This window comes from Schistocerca gregaria, chromosome 2, assembly GCF_023897955.1.
Source record: "Schistocerca gregaria isolate iqSchGreg1 chromosome 2, iqSchGreg1.2, whole genome shotgun sequence".
NCBI lineage: Eukaryota > Metazoa > Arthropoda > Insecta > Orthoptera > Acrididae > Schistocerca > Schistocerca gregaria.
The window spans coordinates 401,547,910-401,561,554 of NC_064921.1; the positions used below are offsets into that span (position 1 = coordinate 401,547,910).

The window sequence follows — 13,645 nt, forward strand, 5'->3', positions numbered from 1 at the left end:
GTAGTAGTTTTATTCATCCGTAGATCTCTTTTTACAAGGATATAGGACATGTCAAAGTATTTACAAGCTTAGATCAATTTACAATAAGCTAATTCGTATACACATATATTTACAGACTTCTAGTTAGAGACAATCATTAGATTTTACTCCTGGTATACAATAATTTATTTACAAACAACTCATTAAATAATGTAATGCCACACTATTCACTCATATTTCACTATCAGTCACTGCACACACTATACACACATTGTTTCATAACACTTCACTCACTCACTACACACACACACACACACACACACACACACACACACACACACACAGGTGATCCTTGGGCCATTTTCTGTACTGCAAGTTCCCATTTGCTATCCTGAAAAACTGAGTCAGCATCCCTTCATAATGAGTGAGATGTTGAGCTCAGAAAGAGGAAGAGGTGTTAGTATTGTGCTATGCATAGCTTGAGGGGGGAGTGTCTCTAGAAAGGAAAAAAGAAGAAAAATAATAAAGTGAAGGTGTTATGTGGAATATCGGATGTTTTATAATTATTATTATTATTATTTGTTTGTATAACATTTTTTTATCAAACCCCTACTCTGCTTTATCTAAGTAATCCTTCAATGTATAAAATGTATTGCATAACAGGTACTTTTTAGCTGCCTTCTTAAATAAGTGTATTTTTGAAATTTCTTTAATCTCTTTTGGTAATTTATTGTACAGTTTTATTCCTTGGTAGAAAATGCTGTTTTGAGTTTTATGTTTATTTTTTCTTGGTAAATGTAAGTTGAGTCTATCTCTTGTTGCATGGTCATGGACAGAGCTGTTTGTGCAGTAATTGCCAATGTTACTTTTGATGTGTGCAACTGACTGGTAAATGTGTTCACATGGAGCAGTTAAAATTCCTAAAAGGGCTTGGCATATCCCTTTCGTGATCTGACAGGAACTCGTGTTACAACTGCAGCAAAGACGTTGGCAGTTAACGTTTGCTTTGCAGTATTCCTTTAACTGCTGTGAACAGCCAGCGAAAAGAGTAGACGAAAATTTGTATAATTTCAGACAAGGCTAAAGAATGCTGCAGCTGCATTTCAGTGATAAGCGCGGATCACCGCGATTTTCATGCTCGTGTAAAAATTCAAAAGCGCACGCATTCTTCATTTCCTAGTTTCTTCCTGCTTCATCACCATCGCCGACCATAAAAAATAATAGCATGTGAATCTCAATGACTGAATTGAGACTATAACTAGCGTTTTGTCAAAAGAAATCAATTAGCCAATAATTTTTGCTACAAATAAACATAGGTGTTATGTTCGAGTGCTTCAGTGCTCCTTTTTATTTGTTCTGTTCCATCCTCCAGTGTAAATATTGTTTCGCAGGACAAGAAAATGGTAGTGAACAGTGATTTATTCTGTGAATCCCCAAAACTTTCATAAACATCCATTAGCCTTGGTGTAGCTACATGTTTTATACATAAGTTCTGCTTTAGTGATTGGTGAGTGAAAGCTCTTGAAGTCAGTACCATGTACTATGCTGAAATGGTGTGGTATGTGATTTGAAGGTTGGAAAGTGGAACAAAGATGGCCAGTTTATAAAAATTAATTTTGTGCACTGTGTCTTTAGTGTTTAAAATAAGTGACTGCCTGATACCCGAAAGGATGTTATTCAAACTGATTTTGTCCATGGCAGCATATTTAACTTAGAAGACTGCCTGTGTTGCTAGGTGACTCAGTAACTGCCCTTCAGTGGCTTACAGCTGCAGAAAAAGTTTGTATGAATGTAAAATACCTCTTCTCTCTACCCATCCACAGCCTGTGCATTCATGTGAACTCTGAAAGAAACCACTGCAAATGGTTAACATTGGACTATTAGTCTTTTTAGCAGTCTCAAATATGCAGCTGCAGTCTACAAACATCTTTATGGAGCTAGTTGATACTGAAGAAGACAAAGTAAAGAGCTCCAGAAAGAAAAGAAATTGCTGGATATCTGAAACCTACTGTTCCAAACCTTTTTCTTAAACACAGAGAGAACTGTATTCAGGACAGTAGTAGTTCAGATCCCATTCTCCTCACACAAACAGTTTTTTCCTATTTTCCCAAAATTGCGTCAGGCAAATGTGAACAGGATTCCATTACAATTACATGGGCAATATCCTTCGCCAAATAGAGCTTGTGCTGTGGCTCTAAAGATAACACATCCAGGTGCCATGTTAAATTCTAATCTTGATCATGTTGAGCACAACGGCTGACAATACCATTAATGGTTAATGAAAGCCACCTCAGCTGTGTTATTAACCATTTATTGTGTTACAACTAGTTTCACTTGTAGAACATCTTCAGGTTGAATGAAACCAGTTGTAGCATATTAAATCTGTATTAATACTGCTGAGGTGGTTTTCATGAATTATTAATATTAGAATTTAATATTTTTCTTCCTTTCCTTCAGCCTTCAAAAACATTCCATCTGAGTTTTTGTAAAATGTTTGTAGGCAAATATCAGATAACAAATTGAATGAATGTCAAATGCCAAAGTACTAGAACCTATACGGAAAAGAGAAATGAGTTTTTATATTTAGATAACAGTGCAAAGGTAACAAAGATACAGAGAAATGAAAGTAATGAAGAATAGGAAGGAAAATGACTCATGATCAGAAACAGGAAATAAAAATAGAAATGTTACATATCTACTATACAGGTTGCAAGATTATACTAGACAGTCAAAACAGAAGCATTATGTGAAGACAGTGAGCGATCTATGTTTCGACAGAAAACTCTGCTTGTATCAAATACTGAAGAGTACTGTGGACAACATTCCTGAAATTGTACATATGAAATGCAGTACCAAAGAAAAAGTTATAAATTGGATATAGGATGGGGTAATATTTAAGGATCTTACAATTATATTGGTAGATAAAACTGGGAATCCTTAGAAAGAACAGGTGAGGTAAGACACCATGGAACAGGGCTCACCATAAAAAAGGGACAGCTTATTGTGGCAGCAGACAAGGTATCCAGAAACAGTTAGTTGGCAATGGAAGGAACCATTGATGGTGGAGTACTCATTGGTGTAAGTCTATACAACATATGTAATAAGAATTAGGGCATGCAATAATAAAACAGTTTGTTAAAATTGTTGTTGTGGATTCTTCTTACAGATGTCTCTTCTGTATAACTCATTAACTATTGGCTAGAGAGAAGGTGATCTGTTAAAAAAATATTGCGAGGTGGTGACAGGAAAGCAGCTTCACAATTAGCTAGATGCATGTAGAAACACTGGAAAAAAATCACACTTGTTCCAGTGTGCATGTTATACCTTCGGTTATTAAATCAGTGAATGGATTCAGTCTGAGTCTCCTTCATCTCCCTCTATTAGAAATTAGTCCTGTTGTTGCTTTATGTACATTGAAATACCTTGTACTTGCACAGTTGTTATGGTTTCATAGTTTCAGTATAATGGTGTTTTTTGTTCTTGATAGACCTTTTTCGTAATGAATTTAACAGTTCTGACAGCTGCTGATTTCTTTGTTCTCCAGCTAAATGTTTCTTGCATAGATGCCTGGTTTACATTAAGAATAGTTTCAGGAACAGGAACTGATCTAATGTTTAGTTAGAATTCTTGTGGGGTATCACAATGTTTTAAATCAGCAAGGTTTTGTGTCCAACTTGAAGCAGTCTCGCAAATAAGGTGTCAGCTGTTTTCCCGTTTCAGTATTTGCCTGTATGTTGAATTTTGATTCTGACATAAAGTAAAAGCTAAGCACTGTAAAACATCATTGCATGTTCCATTTGATTGAAGTAATAAATTTTCTTCCTCATACTACAGAAGAGCTAGGCTAAAACATAAGTTAATAGAAATATGGTAATGAAAATTTATCTTAGGAATAAAGCTCCCCAAACGAATTGCTTGCCTTAGCAATATAGGTTTGTGCTTCACTTGATAGAAGCAGCTAAAGCTCCAGTATTTGTTTCAAATTTATTTTATCAGTGGTGTTGATATAATGTTAGTTTTAGGTTATATTTTGGTTTTGCCAATTTTCTAATTTCAATTCATTTAATTTTCAGCTAAAATTGGGCTCTTCTACTTCATATTCTACACGTGCCTTGCTGCCCTCTTTGCCATCTGCCTGTGGGTATTTTATCAGACATTGGATCCTAGGATACCGAGATGGACCCAATCAAGTTCTCTGATTGGAACATCACCAGGTAAATCTCAAAAGTACAGGTACTTCTGTATAAATTCTAACTTTAGCCATTTTTATTTGAGATATGATAAAATAAGAGTTTAAATTAATGACGATGTAAATAAAACAGAAAGAAACTTCCACATGGGAAAAATATATTAAAAATAAAGATTCCAAGACTTACCAAGCGGGAAAGCGCCGGCAGACAGGCACATGAACAAAACACACAAACACACACACAAAATTACGAGCTTTCGCAACTGGCAGTTGCTTCGTCAGGAAGGAAGGAAGGAGAGGGAAAAATGAAAGGGTGTGGGTTTTAAGGGAGAGGGTAAGGAGTCATTCCAATCCCGGGAGTGGAAAGACTTCCCTTAGGGGAAAAAAAAGGACAGGTGTACACTCGCACACACACACACATATCCATCCGCACATACACAGACACAAGCAGACATATTTAAAGGCCTTTAAATATGTCTGCTTGTGTCTGTGTATGTGCGGATGGATATGTGTGTGTGTGTGTGTGTGTGTGTGTGCGAGTGTACACCTGTCCTTTTTTTTCCCCTAAGGGAAGTCTTTCCGCTCCCGGGATTGGAATGACTCCTTACCCTCTCCCTTAAAACCCACACCCTTTCATTTTTCCCTCTCCTTCCTTCCTTCCTGACGAAGCAACTGCCAGTTGCGAAAGCTCGTAATTTTGTGTGTGTGTTTGTGTGTTTTGTTCATGTGCCTGTCTGCCGGCACTTTCCCGCTTGGTAAGTCTTGGAATCTTTATTTTAAAATAAGAGTTTAGTTTTATTACAAAATATGTGAATTATGTAACAAACTCATGAGCAGTTGAATTGTACACACTTAACTAATAGCTTGTAGCTCTTCTATCCTGCCAACAGCAGCAGCACATCATGACATGGACTTGAACAGCCAACAGATGAATGGGAAATCATTCTGATCCATGATCACTCAACATCTGCCCACAGTTCATGAAGGTTGATCAGAGTTAGGTCCAATGCATAGACATCTCAATTCACATGTACTACATGATGTCAGAAATGCTTATCTGCAGAAATTTATCGAAGTTGGGGCCAACAGTCTAAAACTGCCATTTTTTATATGCCATAATTCATTTGGTTAATTTATAGGGGGGGTCATGTGCCAGAAACTAATTCAACAAGAAGTAAAGGATTCATAGTTCTTCACTGACTAAATTTTTTGAGAAACTGAATCACAATGACTGCAAGGTGACAAAATGAGCTAAAATGCCACTAATTAATACTTTTCAGAATGTAGAAACAAGACACAAACTTCAAAAATTACTTGTACAACACCGATGCTGTAAAAAAGAAAACACTTCCAGGGGCTTGTTTTTGTGTTGTTTGCATGAATTGTGACAATAGACAAATGTGGGAAGCCACCCAAAGCCAATGTCAAATTGACAAATAGATCAGACTTAAGTCAAAGATTGAATGAAAAAGATTCTTGTCTCCCTGATTGGTCATTTTATTGTGCAGCCATGACAGATATGTGGCAGTATTCATAACAGTATAACTGCATGTTTAATGTATTGAACTCCACAGAATTCAAGAAAATGCCTATTCCTGGAGAGGATGTGTTTTTCAACCTTAAAATTTCATATATTTGTCCTTCTTGTAGTGGAGAAAATGGCTCTCTCTCTCTTTCTGATCTCCACACATGAAGCGCAGGTGAGCCCACCCACAGCACAAAATAAGGCTGTTCTTTGGGGTCTAAATAACTCACTTTATAACTGAATGTACCACTAAGGCAGAATAGGTATTGCTTGTGTACAGAGAGAGGTTACTTATTGTTCCAATTAAGTTATGGAATGTAGACATGTGAGTGTCCTTGTGCAAACTAGGGACTGATATTTTTAGATTAGATTAAATTAGATTAGACAGACAGACACTGTCTGTCTGTCTGACAGACAGATTAGTGCACTGGTGATGGAGAATAGCATTGTCCTGAGAATTTGTGATCTCTGCACACCAGTATATTAGGTCTGTCCTTCCCAGCAATGTAATAGACTGTCCAAGGAGGTGACAGAGAAGAGCATGATGGCTGTTTTTGTTCAATTCTGTGAAAGCTTACAACAGCAAAATTATCATAACGTGAGGTCAGCACACCAAAAAAGACACAATTTCTTCTTGCCTCACTGCTCCTCCCCCATGTGTATACCGTAGCTCTAATAAGGATTAGTCCAAAACCTAACTAAACAGTTCTGCTTCTTGGTGTGTGGCTGCATTTGCTCTGAAGTATGTCATAGTATAAGGTTAGGTAACATCAAATACATTTACCTAAACAGTTCATTACCTTTTGAAACTGGCAGAGTCTACAATGAATGTGAGAGAGGGAGGGGGAGGGGGAGGGGGAGAGGAATGGGAATGGGAATGGGGAGTGGAAGGGGAAAGGGAAGAGGTGCACAGTTTTTGCTGTCTTGTTTGAGACACAGGCAATAAGTCAAAACTACGAAGTGATATAATTATATTTTGCAACTTAACTCAATTTCTGCAAGTTGTTACTAGTTCCAATTTCATAACAATCTATTTTAATGTTGTTATAGGTCTTGGATTCCGTCCTATGTCACCAGAAGAAAACGTGGAGAGTACATTAATTTGGTACAAAGGTACTCAGAAAGTTAATTTCCAACACTGGACAGACAGCTTGGATAAATTTTTAGAAGGTATTGTGTGTTCCAAAATCACTGCTATTTTTTGAGAGGCTGTAACTTAATGAAATTAATATTTAACAGTGATTTTTCTTGTTAATTCATTCATATATCATTTTGTAAAACACACTGTGAAAAAGTGTCTTCAAGGATGTAGAATGAGACAAGCTATACATTAACAGGCAGAAGTTGCCAGTGTATATTACAACTGTTAAGTATGAAATCAACCAGTTATAAGGTAGTGTTTATCTAGTAAAATTGATAATTATGTGACTTAATTCATTATGGGAATGCCATTTTTAAGAGTTATTTTTAATACATTTACTAAGATGGTATCTGTTGACATATGTCAACGCTTGTAAGTAGCGAAGGGTATTCATTTCATTGTACGTTATTTTTGAGACTTTTCATCTGTACCTAAATATCAATTGAAGATCGATTCGTGAAGATTAATTTAGATGTATCTCTCAACTCTGCTTGTTCCAAAAGCAAATATTTAATCACCATTTGTGCTGATAACATGCTTTCATATTAAATATATTTATCAATCTGATACCAGTACATTACTCGTATTTATTTATTTATTTATTTATTTATTAGTTAGCATATGGCTCATAACATCACAGTACAAAATTACAGAAACAACATGATTTAAAAAAATAAAAAAAAAAACCTGTTGACCACAAATGATGTAACTCAGTGATATTTCCTTTACTTTAGTTCATATTAAGATCTTGCTATTACACAAAACCATCACATCCAATTGCAGTTATTCATAGCTTTCATCTATTGTATTAAAACATGAAACCTTTTCATAATGGACATAAAATTTATTTCCGTGATTGGCTTGTGGCAAATTTAAGGTACTTTTTGGACAGATTTATTAGTAATACTATTTTGTCATTCCTTGCAATTGTAAAAAGTCATTCTATGTTTTGGACATTTGCAGTCAGTCACTTTTACTAAAAAGTTGGGGTTCTTGCAGAGTAATAATAATAATAATTATTATTATACAATTCAGTGATCTGATAAGTAAAATTGTTATAGGGAGTCAGCAGGGATAAAATTATGTAACATAACAGCAAAATTATAGCTAAAACCCAGATAACACCCCTCCCCTCCCCGACCTTTGTGATGTACCCTTATATCCAAAACATGTACAGTCATCTGTCCTGAATTTTTTTCACAGCAAGTACAACCCCCCCCCCCCCCCCCCCCAGGGGGTCCACAACTCTTTTGTGGATACGTGCTTAGCGAGCACGGGACCCTGAGCTGATGTGGCCATCCTTCCTTTCCGGGCTGCATACCTTCCTTTTCCGCATCCTCCCCCCCCCCCCCTCTTTGCCCTCTTCGCCCTCTCACTCCTCACCTCTGGCTCTTTCCTTCCCTTTCTTCCCCTCTGGGAGTATGGTTTGTGGCTACGTCCGGAGATGGATGCTTGAAAATGTGACATATTCTTCACATTCTCAGCTTGCATGTCTTCATTCTTCCTTTGTGCTTCTCTTTCCCTTACCTTCTTTTCCCATTACCCTCTTTTCCTTTACCATTACCCTCTTTTCCTTTACCATTACCCTCTTTTCCTTTACCATTACCCCCTTTCCCTTTACCATTACCCTCTTCTCCGCTGCGGCGTTTGTGACCTCTCTTCTTCCCTCTCCCTTTCCCATTCTCTTTCTTCCTCCCTGTGGCTGTCTGAAGGCCGACCCACGCATTTTCGTGCATAGCCAGTGACGGGGTAATGCGTAATTCCCCATCCCGGGTAGACAGGTAGGACACGTACGGACCCCCTGGTGATTAGCCGAGCTGATACCTTCCGAAAGTGCCAATTGGTCCCTCCGTCCGTTTGTCGGGAGGTGTGAACAATCACCTAAGGCTGGAGTGCCCTCAGAGAGGGACCCCACAAGGGAGGTGCGCACAATCGGAGACGCCGGTAATCATGGGGATTCTTCCGCAATGGTTTCCTCATCTTACGCTTTATCTGCTCACAAGCATAAGTTCACTGAGTCTCAGCCACAGACAGTTCTTCCATTGTTGCCACAGTTCCTTGTTGTTTCTCAGTCTTACGAAGGTCACGACTTCTCCCCGGTCAACCTTTCCATTATTCAGAAAGGTGTCAATGCAATTGCAGGTCCTGTAAAGTCTTGTTCCAGATAATGGAATGGCACCTTGTTAGAAACAGTCAGTGCCCTCCAGGCACAAAAATTGCTGCGTACTTCACTTCTCAACACCTTCCCTGTCCGGGTTGAAGTGCGCCGCACTTTAAATTCCTCACGTGAAGTCGTTTACACATGCTCCCTCAACAGATTGTCTGAAGAGGAAATTCAGCACTACCTGTCTGACCAGGGCATAACAGCTATTCATAGAGTTATGAAAAGGGTTGACACGAACATCGTTCCAACCCGCACTGTCTTCTTGACATTTGACAGAGTTCAACTCCCATCGAAAATAAAAGCAGGCTATGAGATAATCTCCGTCCGCCCCTACATCCCAAACCCTAAGAGTTGCTATCGGTGTCAGCGGTTCAATCATACCAGCCAGTCTTGTTCTAACTCGGCCAAATGTGTTACGTGTTGCAAGGATGCCCATGAGGGTGCTTGTCCACCTCCATCCCCTAATTGCATCAACTGTATGGGTGACCACGCTGTTTCCTCTCGAGATAGCCCCATTTTTAAAGATGAAAAGCTCATTCAGGAAATCAGAGTGAAGGGAAAGGTGTCGAACTTTGCTGCTTGAAAATTATTCGCCAGTCGAAAGCCCACTGTGCCTCAGACAGGAAGATACAGCACTGTTCTTACCTCTCCTCAGCCAACAAAGGAGGCAGCCACACAGACTTGTGATCTCACCTTTAGTGACACAATCGTCAGATCGGCCAGTGCAAAGATTGTCGGTTCAACCTCCCCACTTTCGCCTGCTCCATCTATGGTTCATCCTTCATCGGGTTCTGCTAAATCTCGATCCCAAAAGTCAGACACCCGGACTTTCAAAAAAAGAGCATACTCATGAAGAATTTTTACGAACCCCAACTTCACAACCATGGGTTCCTTCTTCATCTAAACATAATGGTTCCAAGAAAGCTAATAAGAAACCCAGTTCCTCTCCTTCTCCGCCACGGCGTGTCTCATCTACAGCACCACCTGGCAGTAACCGCCCTCGGCCGTCTTCTGTGTCGCCGAGGCGCATTGCTGGCTGCCGATCAACCGGCCGATTGCTGGTGGCAGGAGCTGCTGCTGAACAACCCATGGATCAGGAACTTCTGCCTTCGGCTGAGTTCCGTTCCACGCTTTTGGTCGCATGCTCTGAGCAGTCGTTGAGTTGACAGCAACCTTGGCCACATTCTTCCATTTTCTGTCCACCCTATGTCCATTATCCATTGGAATATCTGTGGCATTATAGCCAATCAGGATGAATTGACGATCCTACTCGCCGGTCATCTTCTGTCTTCAGGAAACAAAGCTGTGTCCCCACGACCACTTTGTCTTCCCCCGTTTTCAGTCAGTCCGATTTGATCTCCCCTCTGTTGAAGGCACTCCAGCACATGGAGGACTCGTCATTCTTCTCCATAATACTCTCCATTATCACCCAATTCCCTTAAACACTTCCTTCCAAGCAGTCGCTGTCCATCTTTCCCTTTCTGGATACACCATCTCTCTCTGTACTGTATACATTCCACCTGCTTTGGGATCTCCACATCCTTGTCCACGTGGCTCACTATTGCTAGATGCCATCCACGAAGCGGATCTTGTTTATCTCAACACTGGGGACCCTACATTTTTGTCTTCCTCCATGACAACTTTCTCTCATTTGGACCTTTCGGTCGGTACTGTTCCGCTAGCTCGGCGCTTCGAATGGTTTGCCCTTGCTGATACACACTCGAGTGACCACTTTCCATGTGTCCTTCGATTGCAGCCACAACTGCCATATATGCGCCCGAGATGCTGGAAGTTTGCCCAAGCCAATTGGACACTTTTATCATCTCTGGCAACATTCGATGACAGTCACTTTCCTAGTGTCGACGATGAGGTCACTCATATTACAGACGTTATTCTTACAGCTGCGGAACGTTCAATACCACGCACCTCCGAATTGCCCCGGTGACCCCCAGTTCCTTGATGGAACAAGACATGCCATGACGCAATACGTGAGCGGTGACGTACTCTTCACATTTTCCGCCACCATCCTACTTTGGCCAACCGTATCTGCTATAGGCAGTCCCGTGCGTGATGCCATCGCGTCATCCGCAATAGCAAGAAGGCAAGCTGGAAATTCTTCACTAGCTCATTTAACACCTTCACTCCCTCCTCAGAAGTTTGGAGTAGGATTCGACGGTTATCTGGCGTGCCTAGTTTCTCCCCGGTCTCTGGGCTCACTGTCACGCATGATACGTTAGTGGACCCCGTCGCAATTGGTCATTGGGTTATTGGGTCAATACTTTGCTCAGATTTTGAGCACTTCTATTTACCCGCCAGCATTTCTCCCGAAGAAACATGCAGCGGAAGTGCGACCTCTTGCTTTCTCCTCTCAAAATCGCGAAAGCTGTAATACTGTTTACTCCATGCGGGAACTCCAATGTGCACTCTCTTATTCTCGCTCCTCTGCCCCAGGACCGGATGGTATCCACATCCAAATGTTACTGTATTTATTATACCATAGTGTGCCTTATCTCCTTCACCTTTATAATCGAATTTGGACAGTACTTTTCCCAGATGATGGCGGGAAGCTATCGTCGTTCCTGTTCCAAAACCTGGAAAGGACAAATATCTCCCCTCTAGCTATCACACCATTTCTCTCAAGAGTAGTGTATGTAAGGTTTTGGAGCGTATGGTTAATTGCCGCTTAGCTTGGTGGCTGGAGTCCCACAGTCTTTTAACACCTGCCCAATGCAGTTTCTGAAAGCATCGGTCTGCAGTTGACCATCTTGTTGCTCTCTCCACTTGTATCATGAACAATTTTCTCTGGAAACGCCAAACAGTAGCAATATTTTTTGATCTGGAGAAAGCATACGATACCTGTTGGAGGACAGGCATCCTCCACACACTGTTCTCTTGGGGCTTTCGAGGTCGGTTGCCCCTTTCTCTTCACGAATTTATGGCAGAGCGCACATTTAGAGTGCGGGTGAACACTAGTCTCTTCCATACTATCTCCCAAGAAAACGGGGTACCCTAGGGCTCCGTGCTGAGTGTTGTACTGTTTGCCATTGCCATAAATCCAATTATGGACTGTCTCCCTCCCAATGTCTCAGGCTCCCTCTTTGTGGACGATTTTGCGATCTATTACAGCTCTCAACAGAGCAGCCTTCTTGAACGACGTCTCCAAGGCTGTCTCGATCGCCTCCACTCTTAGAGCATCGAAACAGGCTTCTGCTTTTCTCCCAGTAAGACCGTTCATGTTAATTTCTGGTGTCGTATGGAGTTTCTTCCACCCTCCTTACATCTAGGACCTGTCAACCTTCCATTTTTGGACATCGCTAAATTCTTGGGTCTTGTGTTTGACATAAAACTATGCTGGTCCTCCACGTTTCCTATCTTTCATTTCGCTGTCTGCGATCCCTCAGCACCCTCCATGTCCTGAATGGTACCTCCTGGGGCACGGACTGAGTGGTCCTTCTCTTAGTGCGATCGAAATTGGACTATGGAAGCATAGTTTACTCCTCTGCTTGGCCGTCTATCTTTGGTGTCTCGACTCTATCCACTGTGGATTACGTTTAGTGTCTGGAGCTTTTTACACCAGCCCCATGGAAAGCCTTTATGCTGAGACTGCTGAACCTCCGCTGTCCAATCGGTGGGCAGTACTACTGAGTCGTTATGCTAGCCATCTGTCTTCCATGCCTGCTAATCCCACCCATTTTTTTCGACACCTACTTGGATGTAGAGTATGCATCCCGCCCTTCCTCCCTACCACCACCGGGAGTCCGCTTCCGTCAACTGCTCCATTCTCTTTCCTTCCGCTTTCCTAAAACGTTCTTGATAACTTGGGGTACAGCACCGCCTTGGTTCCATCCCCAGATCTGCCTGCTCCATGACATTTGTCAATTTCCCAAGAATGGTACCCTTCACTTTTTTTATCGTCGGGCATTTGCTGCCCTATGTGCACAAATGAAGGAAGCCACATTTATTTACACTGATGGCTCGAAAACATCGTTAGGTGTAGGGAGTGCCTATATTGTTGGTGACACCCCAAATCGATTTCGGCTTCCCGACCAGTGTTCGGTTTATACTGCAGAACTTTACGCTGTTCTCCAGGCTGTCCACTACATCCGCCACTATTAGCAGATACAGTATGTTATCCAGATTCTCTCAGCTGTCTCCTCAGTCTCCAAGCTCTCTACCCTGTCCACCCTCTGGTCCACCGGATTCAGGACTGCCTGCACTCGCTCCAGTTGGGGGGCGTCTCGGTGGCATTCCTCTGGATCCCAGGACACGTTGGTTTCTGTGGAAATGAGGCAGCCGATATAGCAGCCTTGGCTGCAGTCCCTTCTTCGGCCAGCTATTCGCACGATTCCCTTCACCGATCTATGGAGTGTTTTATGTCGTCGTGTTGCTCTTTTATGGCACGCACATTGGTAGACACTTCCCTATAATAAATTGTGGGACATAAAAGCTCTTCCCTGTGCTTGGACCTCTTCCTCCCGAACGCGTCATTGGGAGGAGGTAATTTTAACCAGATTCTGGATAGGGCATTGTCTTCTTAGCCATCGACATCTTTTAAGTGGCGATCCTCCCCCACTCTGTCCCCACTGCTCTCAGCTGTGGACAGTAAGACACCTTTTAATTGAGTGCCCCTATTTTACTCCGTTACGC

At 41.4% G+C, this 13,645-nt stretch overlaps 1 protein-coding gene across 1 annotated transcript in view; it reads left to right on the forward strand.

Moving 5' to 3' along the window:
* LOC126322582 (sodium/potassium-transporting ATPase subunit beta-2-like) overlaps positions 1–13,645 on the forward strand; it is a 122,409-nt gene that overhangs the window by 85,958 nt on the left and 22,806 nt on the right. Inside the window, exons 2-3 of the mRNA XM_049994448.1 lie at positions 4,053–4,193; positions 6,744–6,863. Coding sequence (XP_049850405.1) covers positions 4,053–4,193; positions 6,744–6,863 — 261 coding nt within the window. The remainder of the gene's footprint in view (positions 1–4,052; positions 4,194–6,743; positions 6,864–13,645) is intronic.